At 63.6% G+C, this 15,510-nt stretch overlaps 1 protein-coding gene across 24 annotated transcripts in view; it reads right to left on the bottom strand.

Moving 5' to 3' along the window:
• Positions 1-15,510, bottom strand: part of EXD3 (exonuclease 3'-5' domain containing 3) — a 75,993-nt gene that overhangs the window by 42,804 nt on the left and 17,679 nt on the right. For 18 of the 24 annotated variants that reach the window (XR_009702034.1, XR_009702035.1, XM_061199531.1 and 15 more), the window contains exons 3-6: positions 10,070-10,134; positions 5,732-5,905; positions 5,213-5,380; positions 262-315 (exon numbers count right to left, since the gene is read on the bottom strand). The exons of 1 other annotated variant lie outside the window; for it this stretch is intronic. Coding sequence is in view for 21 of the 23 variants with exons in the window: in XM_061199531.1 (XP_061055514.1) it covers positions 262-315; positions 5,213-5,380; positions 5,732-5,905; positions 10,070-10,134 (461 nt within the window). In the remaining 2 variants the exon portion in view is untranslated. Of the gene's footprint in view, positions 1-261; positions 316-5,212; positions 5,381-5,731; positions 5,906-6,574; positions 6,761-10,069; positions 10,135-15,510 lie in introns of those variants that run through there. 5 more of the 24 variants (XM_061199550.1, XM_061199551.1, XM_061199535.1 and 2 more) reach the window with 4 other exon arrangements.

Raw genomic sequence — 15,510 nt, 5'->3', positions numbered from 1 at the left:
TTCTGAGCACATTACACCAATGCCTGCTGACCACGCACAGGCCCTTGCTGGCCCCTCCCTTCCCCTACTCCTGGACCCTCCTCACATGATCAGGTAGTCACACGTGACCCCTGCCCTCCAGCGCCCTGGCCCCGCCGTGTGGGGAGCAAAGCTCACGGCTCAGTGGGAGGGACCGGAGGGACCCTCCCTACACCATGTTTCTGGAGGCCTGGACCTTACTCGAGCTGGAAGCTATGCAGTTTGCATGAGAACAACCCTTACCTTCTCAACATCAAGATCTGCCTGCAGCCGCAGCTTTGTCCCCAGCACGATGGCCTGGGAAACACAGAGGGACCGGATGACACTGGGCCTGGGGGGACAGGCGGTGCCACAGGTGGGGGGCTCCCGCCCTTCTGCAACCCCCACTCCCACCCTGTCACCGCCCAGTCGCTGCAGGCACAGCCACGGGGCCGGTCCAGTTCCAGCCATGTGGCCCCGGGCCAAGCGGCCGGAAATCAGGCAGCGCTCCAGCCCACAAGCCCCCTGTGCTGAGCCAGGCCCCGCACGCGGTGGGGCGGGTGGAATGAGCCCTGTGCCCTCCAGACTGGGGTGCGGCCTGGTTGGGGCCGCAAAGTGCGTGCTGAGCCAGGTGGTCTGGGTCCTGGCTTGCCGATGAGAGGGTGGAGGACGCAGAGGGAGGGGCAGAAGCCCCCATCACCTAGCCACGGGGCCTGGACACGGCGCACACCGCTCTCCCCACGTCTGCCCTTGCTGCCCCACGCCTCCCGGGAGCATCCCCTCCCACCATTCACGGGGCCCACAGCGAGGGCGGGTGCGACTCTGTGCGCCCGGGAGGCCTGAGGGACTGCGGCAGCTCTGACACGCCTTTCCACAAGCCACACCGCGTGCCCCAGTGACTAGGAGTCGTCGGACGGGGCAGGCTCGCTCCAGGTTCACGGCAGCGGGACCGGCGTGGTCGTGCATTGGGGGCACGCAGAGAGCTGCCCCAGGAGCCACAGAGCTCCTGGCTCTGAACCCCCTCACCCCCCCCAGGCAGCCCCTCAGATGGGGCAGTGGGCACGCTGAGAGGCCTGCCCTGCGCAGGGCGCGTGACCCCCCCCCCGCCGCCCCGACTCAGCAGAGGAAACGGTGCGGCCCTGGGCGCCCGCACGTAGCGCAGACCGCTCTGCTATTAATAATTTCCATACATCGTGCTCCCATTATGAGCAAAAATAACTAGCCGGGCAGCCCGGCCCCGCCCCCTGCAGCTCACAGAAGGCCCAAAATAGCGGCCTGGGAAAGGCTGCTCCGGTGGAGGCCTGGACCGCGCGGCGGGGGCGCGGGGCTGGGGGCCTCTCCCTGCGCGGCGCTGACCCAGCGCCCCGCGGCCTGGCCGGTGTCCAGGAGCTCAGCCTCGGCCAGGCCCCAGGGGGCCCAGGGCCAGGGGAAGGGGGGTGCAGGGCTTGGGCGAGGGGGATAAAGCAGAAATGGGGGAGGGGCTGGGGCGGGGCCAGGGAAGGAGCCAGGGTTGAGGAGAGGGTGCAGGGCTTGGGGGAGGGGCCCAGGGCTGTGGGCAGGGTGCAGGTGCCACCACGTGGGGACCTTCCTGGGCACCACTCCAGCCTCACAGGATGGCTCTGACCTCTTCTGGACGGGAAACCCCCGAGAAGTTGAGGGAGATCTGGACCCTCATGCGAGAAGGCCAGAGTGCACACACTGGCGGCCTCACACACTTTATTCAGAAACTGGGGCGGTCAGAACCCTGTCCCCAGTGTCCTGCATCTGCTGGACCCTTGCCTGGCTTCCAGGCTCCTGAAGGGCCAACATCTGGACCTGGGCTTGCTCTGGCCATGCCACGGTTGGAGAAGGGGCCGTGGGAGGGACGACTGGGGGCCTGGGACCCTCCCACCCTCCAGATCAGGCCCTGGGCAGTGACCTGGGAGAGGGGAGGGGGGGGCAGCGAGGTGAGCCCCTGCTTCTCACCACTCTGCTGGGCTGTCGGCCTCCATCATCTGAGGATCCAGCTCCTCAACAGGCCCCCCACCGTGCCCCCTTCCCCCCGCCCCGTGAGGGGTGCACAGCCCTGGTCACAGGACGACGCTGTCAGAGGGTTTGGGTCCCCTTCTCTTCTGCCTGCTTCCTCCAGGGCAGCCAGCCTCTATCCAGGCCAGGCTGGAGCCTCTGTGCACCCAGGCTGCCCTCTTTTGGCCAGGCAGCCTGCGTGGACACTGAGGGGTGTGGCCAGAGCATCCAGGGTTGGAAGGCCATGGACACCCCCAGGGACAGTCTGGGAAGTGTCCTCATCCTGCCCCTGCAGCCCTGGGGGGCTCTGTGGCCTGGAGGCTGGGGGTGCAGAAGACGAGGAGGGGGCCCGTCTGGCCTCACCCGGCCACGGGAGGGCGCCCTGACTCCATCGGGGGTGGCCACGGTCACCTGGCAGCAGAACCTCCTCCTCTAGGAAGCCCCCGGCCTGGACTCCACCTTGGATCTACTGGCCTGGCTGAGAACTGGACTCTGGTCACTTCTCAGTCTGAGCTTCTGCTGAGGGGCCAGCGGGCCAGGCTGCCCACGGCTCACCACCGGTCTCGCGGCCACGTGGGGGGGCCCCGTGGGCGCAGGAAGATCGCCTGCTGGCCCAGGTCCCTGCAACTGGCTCTAGACCCAGGCCGGGGAGCAGGCCCAATGGGAGGAGGCTAGTGGCCGGGACCTGCGGATGGACACTGCCCAGGGCTGGGCCCACCTGGCACCTTGCGGGCCTCCCTGACCTCCGCCCAGGAGGCTGAGAGCCAGCCACCGAGAAGAGGGCTGCGCTGCGGCCGGTTCAGGGCGGGGCTGCAGGGACCTCTGACCAGACGGACCCCAGAGCTGCCGTTTTGGGGGAAAGTAACTAAGAAGACCAGAGGGGCTGGGGCGGTGACAGCGGGAAGAGCCCTGCACTGACGCCCGACTGCCCGCTCGGCCAGCAGGGGGGCCGGGCAGGTGCCCAGACCCGGCGGCCGGGCCCCGGGACGGCCGACGGGCCTTCCATCCTCGGCGGCTCAGCGCGGGCCTGGAGCCAAGGGGCCTTTTTTTTTTTTTTTTTTTTTTAAAGCAAAGCTATCTTTTTACCTTGATAAGCTGTTTAAAAAATGTAAATAAAATAATGCAGCAGACAAAAGTAGGCATTCACGCGGCCGGGGCCAGCCGCCGCCCTCGACATGAAATATCGCAGCGCATTAAGTCGTGAGTCCCCGCTAATCCGAGCGGACAGGCCTGAAGGCGGCCCCTCGGCGGCGCGGCGGTGGGCACTGGAGCGTGTACTGCCTGCCGGGCTGCCCCGCTCGGGGACAATGGCCTTTCTTCGCACGAGGGGCCTGTGCGGGACAAGAGCCCCCTTTGTGTGCAAGTCTTGCCTCAGAGCGCGAGGGAGGCGCATTCGGCCGCCCAGACGCTCTTTGAAAGGCCTGAGCGTAACAGGAGACGCGACACACCAGCCCGCCTTCTGCCTCGGCGCCCGTTCAGCCCCGGCCGAGCCCCGAGCAGCCGGGCGCCCGGTCCCTGCGCCGCCACCGTGGCCGCGCGGCACGTCCTCCACCTGGGCCTGGGCCGCACACCTCTGTCCCGACGGGCCTCCTCACCGGGAAGAGGGCTCCTGCCTGGGTGCCGGCCGCACCCCACGCCTGTTGGCACCCTGGCGCCAGAATCTTTGGGCCCCACGAGGCAGCGGGGGAGGTGAGCCCGGAGCGAGCCTCTGGTCCCTGGGCGCTGGACTCATCACCCAGGGGGAGGGCACCTCTGAGCCGGGCGCTCGGGGCTGCCCCACCTCCCCTGCCCTGCGAGGTCATCGTGAATCTCACCTCTCGGGGCGCGAGGAGCCCCGGGCCCCCTGCGCCTGCAGCACAGCTCAGAGCTGTGCTGACAGCGCCTCCTCACTGCTCACGCGTGGGCCCCGCCGCTCCCGACCACACCCACAGACGGTTCATCCCCGGTGAACCTGGCCAGGCCCGGGGACACTGGGCCATGACCTCAGAGCTCCCTCTTCGTCTCAGAACCTTCTGGGCTTAAATGAGAACCAGTGCTGCTCACAAAGGAGACTCAGCAAACCCACCGAGCTTCCAAAAGCCCCCAAATTCCCACCCAGAGACCTGCAGCCACTAAGCCCCACGTTCGCCCTCCTGGCCCAGCCCTTCCCACGACAAGGGAGCAAAACGCCCTCCCCCTCGGGCGGCCCCCAACCCACACGCGTCGCACACACTGGGGACTCCTGACTGACGCGGCTGAGAATCTGTGCCCCAAGCGGGCACGATGCCCCACAACTGATCTTCTGAAAACCACAGGTGTGCCGGGGCCGGTCCCCGGGGTGGGAGCCAGCAGGGCCCTCGGGACGCAGACCCTCACAGTGTCACCACCACTGGCCCGACCCAGTCCGAGGGACCCAGCGAACAGGCAGGGGTGGGCACCACCCAGAGCGCAGCCCCCGGCTCTGGGGCAGGGCCGCACGACAGGTCCGGGAGGCCGAGGGCAGCCTACAGATGCCCGGACAGGTGCTTTGTTACCGACCAGGACTAGAGCACAGTGGCCAGTCCCCCAGCCTGGCGTGGTCGTGGCTTCAGGGTCCCCCACGCAGGGAGGGTCTGTCCTCATGGAGCGGCAGCTGGGCCCCAAGGGGCCTCGGCTCCCCGACCCCAGGCCAGGCCAACATGGGACCAAGTGACCTTGGGGGGAGTCTGGGCAGGGGCGGGAGAAGAGAGAAGCGGGCCCGGGGCACAGAGACTGCGGCTAGCTTCTCCCACACCCGCACTCCTCAGCCCCCCGAGAGCAATTCTGGGAGTTAACAAAGGAAGCTGGGCCTCAGCCACGCGGGCTTCTGGGCCAGAGCTGGGCGTCCCCACGCCACTGACCGAGGGGGAGAGGCCGGCGGGCACCTGGGGAGGAAGGGCCCTGAGCGCGTGGTGCAGACCAGGCAGGGTGTGGGGGGCTGTACCCAGCCTCTTTCTCAGTCGGTCAGCGTGAGGGGCTCCCAGGGCCTCCACGCCAGGCACGAACCTGACATGGTCCCCAGGGCGGCTGGTCCCCGAAACCCTGCACACCAGACCTGAGGCCCCCTGCAAGGCCCCCCATGCTGGAGGGCGGAGGGGACACTTCTGGGCTAGGCGCCTCGAGCCCCAGCCTGGCTCCCGCCCACCCCACTGACCCACGTGGAGGCTCGGCCCGTGGACGAGAGGCCCAGAGCCACAGGGACGGTCTCACTCACTTCTTTGAACTTGCCCTCCTGGTGCAGCCGGTGGACGTGAGCCAGCAGGGGGCTCCGGTCTGCGTCCTGCAGCTGGAAGATGCTGACCAGCGGCTCCACGAGGCCGGGGGGGCTCTCGGCGAGGAGCTTGACCGCACGGGCCTGCAGCTGCTTCAGCCCTGGGCTGCCCTGGAGGCCCCAGACCCAGCTTCAGTGGAGGCGGCAGCCGGAGTCGCGGGGCCTGACGCGGGCAGGGGGTTGGTGCTTGGGCAGGCCCAGTGCGGCCAGCACCTGCAGCTCAGAGCCAGTGGGTGGACGCTGTGGGTGGGCAGGGGCTGGTGGGCAGGGGCTGGCGGGCAGGGGCACAGGCAAGGAAGCTGAGGTCGGCCCGGCGTGTGGCTCTCGGGAGGCCGAGAGCCCCCGACCACCGTGGGCAACCTCCACAGGCCGCAGGGGCCCGGCCAGGTGCGCGTGGGAACCCCGTGCCGAAGCCTGGACGGGCTGGGAAGGGGCAGGCTGTGGGCCGCGGGCAGGGCTCACCCGGGCCGGCCCCGGGCACGGCTGTGCCTGCAAGCAGCGCTTCAGCTCGCGGGCGACCCAGGCCTCCAGGGAGGGGCCCTTCCCCCGCCAGCCCCGGCTGCCATCCAGCATGTCCAGGAGGGCGGCGAGCGGGTCCTCCAGGGCGGCGAACCCCCTCTGGGCTTCCTCCCGGAGCTGTGGAGACACAAGGCCTCGCTGTGGTGAGTCCTCCTGCCGGCCTCCCCGACCCGCACGGAGCCGCCCACACCTTCCTGGTCCGCTGCACCCAGGCCGGGCACAGGGACCGTCCAGGCCAATGGTCCTGCAAAGGCTGGTGCTTGCTCCCTAAGCCAGACCCTGCGCGGAGCTCCTCTGTGCCCTGACCACCCGCGTGGCACGCATGGGACATGGCGCTGGCCCTTCAGAGACGGTGACAGGTCAGCAGGGCCCAGCAAGCAACAGGAAATGGAAAAAAGGAAAAAACCCCAACTGAAAAATGCCTTTTGTTTACTTTTCTACCTCCTGTGCTGGGAATCTCTGGGAGACACGTAAAAGCCGAAAGACAGAGACAAGAACAGGTGTGCTCCCCAACACCCACGTCCAGGGGGACAACGTGCATTTCACCACCGTCTCCAGAGCAGCTGGGCGTCCTCTGTGTGACCAGCGGGGCCCTGTGCATGGCCAGCCCGCCACGCCCTGCCCGCTCCAGTGGTTCAGGTCACTGCAGCTCCCTTGACCGAGGACCTGCTGGGGTCCGGCGCAGGGTGGAGCTGCAGGCGTCAGGTGTGAGCTCAGGGGGCCGAAGCCCTCGCACCCAAGGGCCCTGTGGAAGGGGCTGCCCTCGCTGTGGCTGTTGGAACTCACCTGAGATGGCCTCAAACAGACCCTGAGGACAGCTGTCACCCTCCAGGACGGATGGGCAAGGCCACACACACCTCTCAGGGGTCTGAAGGGCACCAGCAGGGGGCCACGGTTCCCACAGAGCCTGGGGGCCACCATCCAGCATTGCCCGAGGAGGGGGCGGGGTCTCCATCAGCACCACACCCCCTGCTTGGGAAAAGGAAAGGTCTAGAAGGACCCAGCTCTGGCCTTTGGATTTGGATTTATTTCCACGTGTGCTCAGGAGGTTGGTCCTGGGGACGCCCCTGGGGACCTGGCCCTCAGCCACCGGAGGGAAGAAGCTGCACTAAGGTGAGCTTACAATGAAAAATGACAGGACACACAAGGAACAATTCACCATGAGTGATGACCACAAGCAGGGCGATTAAAGCTCTAAGAACAAAGAATAATAAGATATCGGTTTGGGAATGAAAATAGAATATAAATATGTCTAAAATTATAAAAGAAAAGAATAATCAAAACTAAGTAAAGAATAAGACGCAAGTGGCCCTGAGTGGTAGCTGCAGCCCTGGGGTGGACCTCACGCACCAGGGTTGGGCCCCAGGGGTTTACGTCTGGCCCCGTGCTACCCCTGCCCTTGGCGTGGTGGGCTCAGCGTCCATGTCGACGATCCTCCGGACCTCTGGCTCTGAGACCCTGGCTGACCTCCTCTCTCCCTCCCTCCTGCCCTCTGGTCTCCCCTCCATCTCCAGATTCCCTGTCCTCCCCTCCATCTCCAGATTCCCTGGCCTCCCCTCCATCTCCAGATTCCCTGTCCTCCCCTCCATCTCCAGATTCCCTGTCCTGTCCTCCATCTCCAGATTCCCTGACCTGTCCTCCATCTCCAGATTCCCTGTCCTCCCTCCCCTCCATCTCCAGATTCCCTGTCCTGTCCTCCATCTCCAGATTCCCTGTCCTCCCTCCCCTCCATCTCCAGATTCCCTGTCCTGTCCTCCATCTCCAGATTCCCTGTCCTCCCTCCCCTCCATCTCCAGATTCCCTGTCCTCCCCTCCATCTCCAGATTCCCTGTCCTGTCCTCCATCTCCAGATTCCCTGTCCTCCCTCCCCTCCATCTCCGGATCCCCTGTCCTCCCCTCCGTCTCCGGATCCCGTCCTCCCCTCCGTCTCCGGATCCCCTGTCCTCCCCTCCGTCTCCGGATCCCCTGTCCTGTCCTCCGTCTCCGGATCCCCTGTCCTCCCCTCCGTCTCCGGATCCCCTGTCCTCCCCTCCGTCTCCGGATCCCCTGTCCTCCCCTCCGTCTCCGGATCCCCTGTCCTGTCCTCCGTCTCCGGATCCCCTGTCCTCCCCTCCGTCTCCGGATCCCCTGTCCTGTCCTCCGTCTCCGGATCCCCTGTCCTCCCCTCCGTCTCCGGATCCCCTGTCCTGTCCTCCGTCTCCGGATCCCCTGTCCTCCCCTCCGTCTCCGGATCCCCTGTCCTGTCCTCCGTCTCCGGATCCCCTGTCCTGTCCTCCGTCTCCGGATCCCCTGTCCTGTCCTACGTCTCCGGATTCCCTATCCTGTCCTCCGTCTCCGGATCCCCTGTCCTGTCCTCCATCTCCAGATCCCCTGTCCTGTCCGGTCCCCGAAGGCTCCACGTGTTCTGCTGGGCTCCAGCTGGTCTCATGCGGCCGCCCCCCGGGTCCCTCTGCTGCTCCCTTGGCCCCCAGGACACCCTGGCTCATCTGCACCCTCGTCCTCAGGGCTCGAGCCACCGCATCTCCATCTGCTGGGCCCTTGGTTATCACAAATGTCCGAGCTTGGACACTCGGCAGCGTGGTGCCGGCTGCTCACAGGAACCCAGGACAAGCTCTGGTGAGCAAACGTGTGTCACCTCCAGGCGGGAGCTTTCGCCAAGTAGGGAACTCAGAGCATGTATATAACTAACCACAAAACAAGCCTGTCCTGTGCAAAAATCAAAACAGATGGACCGGGCTCCTTCACAGCCAGAAACAAACAGCTAACCGACGTCAAGACACAGCCCTGTGTTTCTTTGGAAATGAACAACAGGTTAGTCGAAGGAGACACAGTGAAAATCAGAAAACAAGAAGGACGATGGACTCCTACACATCAAACCGGTGACGAACAGAACTCAGGGGGAAGGTGCGGCGTTAAATGCAGCATCGGAAACCAAGACTCCTGGAAACCGATGACTTGGGCGTCCGGCTACCTGAAGGCTGAGATCAGCCCCAGGAAAGAGGCACAAGGCCGGGGGAGGGGCAGCGCTGCCGGGAGACTCGGGGGTCAGGAACCGGGAGGGACCTCCGGCCGAAACCGTGGTGACGTGGAGGAAGCGGACGCTTCCCAGAGAAACAAATCCAGAGACAGACACTCTGCCCAGGCACAACCATTAGGGAGACGACCCCCAGGCTTCATTTGCAGGTCCCCCCTCTCCCCGCACCACCCGCGCCCTGCTGCCCCCGGGGCAGCGCCCGGCTCGTCCTCAGGCTCTGCGGGCCGCTGGCTCCTGCCTTCAGTGCACAGGGATGGAGGGTCCTCTCCAGCCCAGCTCACAAGCCGGCTCACCGTGACACCAGGGCAGAGAACACAACCTCACAACAAGCCCACTCCCAACAGGAAGGCTGAACAGCACCGCAGCCCTGTTCCCTGAGTCTCACCCTCAAGCCACAGGGCACGAAACTGGAAAATCAAAGAACGTCTGGCTTTTGCAAAAACTCTGGATTCTCCAGCTGACGGCTAGAGATGGCCGCTCGCAGGCCTAAGCGCAGGCAGTGGACGGGCCGCTAACTGCCCAAGGCCCTGCAGCTCAGCCGTGCGGGGAGCCCAGGCCTGTCCAGAGAGAAGGCCGGCTGCCGGCCCTCCTCCACCACGAAGCGCTGTGGAAGCCTGGAGCTTACCTGCTCCGGACGCCCACCCGACCAGCCTGCCCCAGGTCTGGGCGCTCTGCCCACCCTCGGCGGGCAGCTGGAGGCCAGGCTGGCACGAGAGGATGGGGCCCTCTCCCTCCAGCCACGCGTGGTCCCCGCGGCCCGTCCTCCCCAGGAGCCAGGGCAGCCTCCCTCGCCCTTTCGCTGCCTCAAGGGAGCAAAGTGCAGGGAAGGAGCGGCCGAGGGCCAGTAACTGCACCACCTCCGGGGGCCACGAGGCAGAGTTGCCCTCCTGGCACAGGCCACGGCGGGACACGGTCTGGGCAGTGGCGGCTGCCACTGCAGGACCCCCAAGTGGCCGTGGAAGACCCTGGCAGCCTCCCCGCCAGAGCTCCTCCCGCCGGACCACACGCATCCCCCCCGCTGTCCAGACGGGCTGTCCTGCTGCCCCTCTGGGAGAGGGGGCGGCGGGCGAGGCCTGGCAGGTGCCCCGCGCTGCCCGGAAGCTGACGGTGGGCACAGGCCCTCCCTGCCTGCTCTGAGCGTCCAGCAGGCCTCGTCCCACGGCTCCAATCCCAGGCATTCCCCAGAACATTCGGACACGGCAGCCTGCCGAGGCTGGCGGCCAGGTGCCCGCACCCCGAGTGCTCACCTGTCCCAGCTCCCGAGTGGACCACAGCGTCTGCAGGGTCTGCAGGAACAGGAGCGGGTCCCGGCCTGAGGGGACAAGACAAGGGCCGAGGAGGGGCTGAGAGGCAGGCGGGGGCCAAGGCCTGGGGGCTCCCGCAGACGCCGCCCAGCGCCCACGGCCCCTTGTGCCCTCTCTGCCCCTTCCTCAGGACTGTGGCCCGGCCACCCAGCAGGGCTGCTTCCCGCAGTGCCCACCGGGGTGGGCTTCCCCCGACAGCTCAGGGAGCCTGGCCTCAGATTTAAGCCACGGTGGGTTCAGAGTGGCCGTGTGAGCGGGGAAGGGGCGTCGGCCGCCGGGGCTAAGTCGGTAATACTGACCTGGCCCCCCATGGGCAAGGCCCGCCCAGCGGGGTACGCCGCCCACACACCCGTCCACTGCCCACCATGTCTGGCCTCTGGCCCCTGCCGAGGCCCCGAAGTGGTTCTGGCCCCTGTCGCCCCCGTCTCCCCTCCGCCCCGTCCCGGCCCCGGCTGAGCCCCACACAGGCTGGCCGCTCCCCAAAGCTCCCCCACCCCCATGGCCGCTGCTCCCTGAAGCCGCTGTCCCTGCTGCAGAACGGGGCGTGGAGCCATGACACAGGTGCCACTCAGCCCAGTGCTGGCCGGGACAGGGGAGTTCGGGGTCACCCTCCTGCTGGAAAAGGGTCGGCGCCCTCAGGCCAGATCCAAGGTCAGTGCCAAGGAGAGCTGGCTGGCCTGGAAAGGTCGCTGCTGCCAGCTCTTGGCTTGGGAAAGAAAGCTGTTTCTGAGGCCAGGGGACCGGGGACCCAGCTCCGAGGTGCCCATGGCCACCAGCGCCCCCTGGCTGCGGGCCCGCCCCTGGGCCTCACGCTCCCCGCACTCCAGGCGGGGCTCCCGCCTCCCCAGCGCCTCACTGCAGCCCTGCCAGCCTCAGCGGCACCTCCCCGGCCTAGCCCACTCCCCCACCCCCGCTCCCTGGCAGCCCGAGCCTTGAGGCCCAGCCCCTCCTTGCCTTGCGAGTTCTGCTTCAAAGGCCCGGGCGCTGTAACCTTTCCAGCCCCGCTGAGAAATTACAGACAAACCTTCTGGTTCTATTTTTTTTTAAACTGAATGACCACACTGTATGTATGTATGTATTTATTTACCTGGCTGCGCCGGGTCTTAGTTGCGGCATGCATGCGGGATCTAGTTCCCTGACCAGGGATCGAACCTGGGCCCCCTGCATTGGGAGCGCAGAGTCTTAGCCATCTGGTCCTTTTGTTCAGAACCGGCAGGCGCCAAGGCCCAGAGCCCAGGGAGGACGGGAAGGAAAGCAGCCAAGGGGGGTCTGGGCTCCTGGCGTGCCCCCGACCCCAGCCCAGGAGGTGGGAGAAGCCCCTGGCACTAAGCCAGGACCTCGGCCACACCTCGCACATGGTGGGGGTCAGGGTCAGGGGTCAGGACCCCAGCCATGCCCTCACATGGTGTGGGTCGGGGTCAGGGGTCAGAGTCAGGACCTGATCATCAGTGCACACACTGGGGCAGGGGAGGCCACTAACAGACTCTCCCGGCCAAATCTGGGGGATCAGGAGCCCAGGTGGCTTCACCTGCGAATCTACCCAAGAATCAGGGAGATGACGGCAACCTGCTGGCTCCATGTAGGAGGCGGGATGGAGGGGAAGGCTGGGGTCCTGAGCCACACCCTGGAGGACAGCCCCTGAGGACATGGGCTCAGGGACCCGGACAAGACACCCGTGTACACCACAGGAGGGTCCGTCCCAGAAAGCAAGGCTGGTTGGACAACTGAAGGCCCATCAGCCTGGTCTGCTAGTGAAATAAAGGACGAAAGTCACATGATGCTCTCAACAGATGCAGAAGAAGCATCTCTTAAGGGAGAGTTCTAGTTATAATTTAAGAAATAACTCAGCAAACTAGAAGAGAAGGAACTTCCTTAACCAGACAAAAGGCGTCTATAAAAAACCCTCAGCGAACACAGAACTCAATGCTGAAAGCTTTCCCCTAAGACGGAAACCCCAGGAGGATGCCCAGTGTGCATTCGACGCCAGTGCAGAGCAGCAAGGAGGAAAAATTCAGGCCATAGAACTTAGAAAGGAAAAAATAAAAGCATCAGCACTCTGATCAACCAACTCTGGTCCCTCCAGACAATGGAATGTTATTCAGCACTAAAAAGACTTGAGCCATCCAGCCATGAAAAGACAGGGAGGAAACAAATGCAAATTACTAAGTGAGAGAAGCCAATCTGAAAAGGCTGCAGACTACGTACACGGTATGATTCCAACGGTATGACGTTCTGGAAAAGGCAGAACTACGGAGTCAGTATAAAGATCAGGAGTTGCCGGGGGCTGGGGGGAGGGAGGATGAACAGGAGAGCACAGGGGGTTTTAGGGCAGTGAAACTACCCTATGAACCCTCAATAGTAGATAACATGTCACTCTGCCTTGTCCAAACCCACAGAACGTACACCACCAGGAGTGAGCCCCAAGGTAGACGACGGACTTTGGGTGATGATGGCGTGTCCAGGCAGGTCCCTCACTTGTCACAAGTGTCCCATCTGGTGGGGATGGTGATAACGGGGGAGGTGGTGCGTGTGGGAGGGGCAGGGGTAGATGGGAAATCTCCACATTCTTCTCCATTTTGCTGTGAACCGAAAACTGCTCTAAAAAATGAAGTCTTTAAAAATAAAAACAATACCCAAAAATGTCGTTATGCACTGAACAAATGATTCATTTTTTAGAAAGCAATGAAGAATCTAAAGACAACTATTAGAATTAATCAATGGACTTATTTCAGCACGGATGGTGAACACAAGGCCGGTATTAAGAAATCTATTGTCGGGACTTCCCTGGCGGTCCAGTGGTTAGGGCTCCGCGCTTCCATTGCAGGGGGCCCGGGTTCAATCCCTGGTTGGGGAACTAGGATCCCTCAAGCCACCTGGTGCGGCCAAAAAAAAAAAAAAAAAGAAAGAAGTCCACTGTTCCCTCCATAGTAGTGACAGACAGAAATGAACATTTAAAAAACATCAGGTACAGGAACATAAAAAATTTCAAATTTCTTGGGATAAATGTAACAAAAGAAGTTCATGCAAAAAATATAAAGTGTCACTGAGAGGGGCTTCCCTGGTGGCGCAGTGGTTAAGAATCCGCCTTCCAGTGCCGGGGACACGGGTTCGAGCCCTGGTCTGGGAAGATCCCACATGCCGCGGAGCAGCTAAGCCCGTGCGCCACAACTACTGAGCCTGCGCTCTGGAGCCCGCGAGCCACAACTGCTGAGCCCGCGTGCTACAACTACTGAAGCCCACGCGCCTACAGCCCATGCTCTGCAACAAGAGAAGCCACTGCAATGAGAAGCCCGCGCACCGCAACGAAGAGTAGCCCCCGCTCGCCGCAACTAGAGAAAGCCCGTGTGCAGCAACGAAGACCCAATGCAGCCAAAAATAAAATAAATTAAAAAAAAAAAATGTCACTGAGAAAAAAATTAAAAGACCTGATTAAGGAAGGGCTATACCATATAATCAGTAATGCAAAGTTGTCAATTCTCCCCAAATTAATCAGTAGATTCTATATTCTAATCCAAACAGTAGCAGTGTGAGTGGGTGCGGGGGGCCTGTCTGAACAACCGCAGGGAAACCAGAGGACCGCCCCACCCAGGCCGGAGCCACAGGGGTTAAGGCTGAGCGTGTGGCCCAGGGAGGGGGGACTTGGAGCCGGAACTGGCCTGCATGGGCCAGGGTGTGCGGCCAGTGTGGGAAACTGCATAACCTTATTGAAAACACTGGGATGTCACCCCCATCTCACACCTACAGAAAACCCACCAGGGGCTGTAGGTCTCACTGTGAAGACAGATCAACAGAGCCCCCGCAGGGCACCTGCACAATACCTTGATGACCTTGGGACACGGTTAAGTCAAGAATTCCTACCAATAGAAAGGGCCCAGCAGGCGCCAGCCAGAGGTCTCCCTCTTCCCCACTGGGCCCTGCAGACCACGCCCAGTGCGAGGAAAGTCTTACAGGGTCAGGCTGGGCCAGGCTGCTCTCCGTTCACGGCTCCCCCAGGCCCAGTGCCCTTTTGGGTCAAAGCCACAGGCCAGGCTGCACCCTCGGTCACTCACACCTTTGGCTTTCAAGCTGCTGCCGAAGCAACGGTGACCCGCCGGCCTGGCCCCCTCGCCTGACACTGCACGTGGGATGCGGGTTTGCTGTCTGTCCCCTCCTGATGCTGCCAGCTCCCGGCGGTGACCATGTCGGCCCTGTTCAAGGCCGTGGCCCAGGCCTTGAGGGACACTCTATAGTGACTGCTGGACGGTGCCAAGGCCAGACTCGCACGCGCAGACAAGGTCACCAGCTTCCGTGGCCACGGGCAGACACCAGGGAAGCCCAAGGTGGAGCTGGAGGGGCCCCGGGGCCGGTGTGAATGTGGGCCCGGGCCTGAGTGCAGCAGGGACCAAAGGCCGGCACAAGGAGGACTCATCGAGCACGGCGTGCCCGGCCCGGGGCCACCTGCCAGCCGAGCGTGGGCCAGTCCTGCTCCCTCGACTCAGGGATGCATCACAGGAGGCCGGGCTGAGCTAGGAGGGCGGGCACGGGGGCCTTCTGTCCACAGGGTGGACATCAGCCGTGGCCGCAGCCTGGCCACCGCTGCCACCTCCCCACCCTGGGCCCGGGACTGGGCCACCCTGATATCCTGGACCTGCTGGCCAGGGGTGGCCAGACGGCAGGTCAGGGGCGGCAGGGCAGGTGGCCTCTGGCCTGGTACCTGCCCCCTGACACCGCCCCAGGAGCACGTGGGTGAGGGCAGGCGGGCAGCAGTGCGTCCAGAGGACACTGAAACTCAAGCTCAAGAATCAAACTTTGGGGCTTCCCTGGTGGTACAGCGGTTAAGAATCCGCCTGCCAATGCAGGGAACACGGGTTCGAGCCCTGGTCCGGGAAGATCCCACATGCCGCGGAGCAACTAAGCCCGTGCACCACAACTACTGAGCCTGTGCGCCTAGAGCCTGTGCTCCGCAACAAGAGAAGCCACCACAATGAGAAGCCCGCGCACCACAGCGAAGAGTAACCCCCGCTCGCCGCAACTAGAGAAAGCCCACACGTGGCAACGAAGACCCAGCACAGCCAAAGATACATAAATAAATAAATTAAAAAAAAAAAAAAAGCACTGCTAAAGACAGAAGAATAGAGAGAAAGGCAACGGGCCCCAGACAAGCGGTTCATCTCTCAGGATCCCAGATTCTGCGGGTCAGGAATTTAGACGGGCTCCTCCCCAGGGCCTCAGGCACACACCTGAGCCCGGCTCCCAGGGCGAGGCCTCGGGAAGCGCCCCTCAAGGGCGGAAGCAGACCCCACCCTGTGGGAGGGCGTTGCGAGCCCGCAGCCCTGCCTGACACTGGGATGAGATGGCGTCAGATGCCTCTTTGTCCAACCATAACTGTAATGAAATCCAGTAAA

This window comes from Eubalaena glacialis, chromosome 9 (assembly GCF_028564815.1).
Source record: "Eubalaena glacialis isolate mEubGla1 chromosome 9, mEubGla1.1.hap2.+ XY, whole genome shotgun sequence".
In the NCBI taxonomy this organism is placed as follows: domain Eukaryota; kingdom Metazoa; phylum Chordata; class Mammalia; order Artiodactyla; family Balaenidae; genus Eubalaena; species Eubalaena glacialis.
Note: the sequence above shows the minus strand (reverse complement) of the source record. Positions and strands in the feature narration are given on the sequence as shown.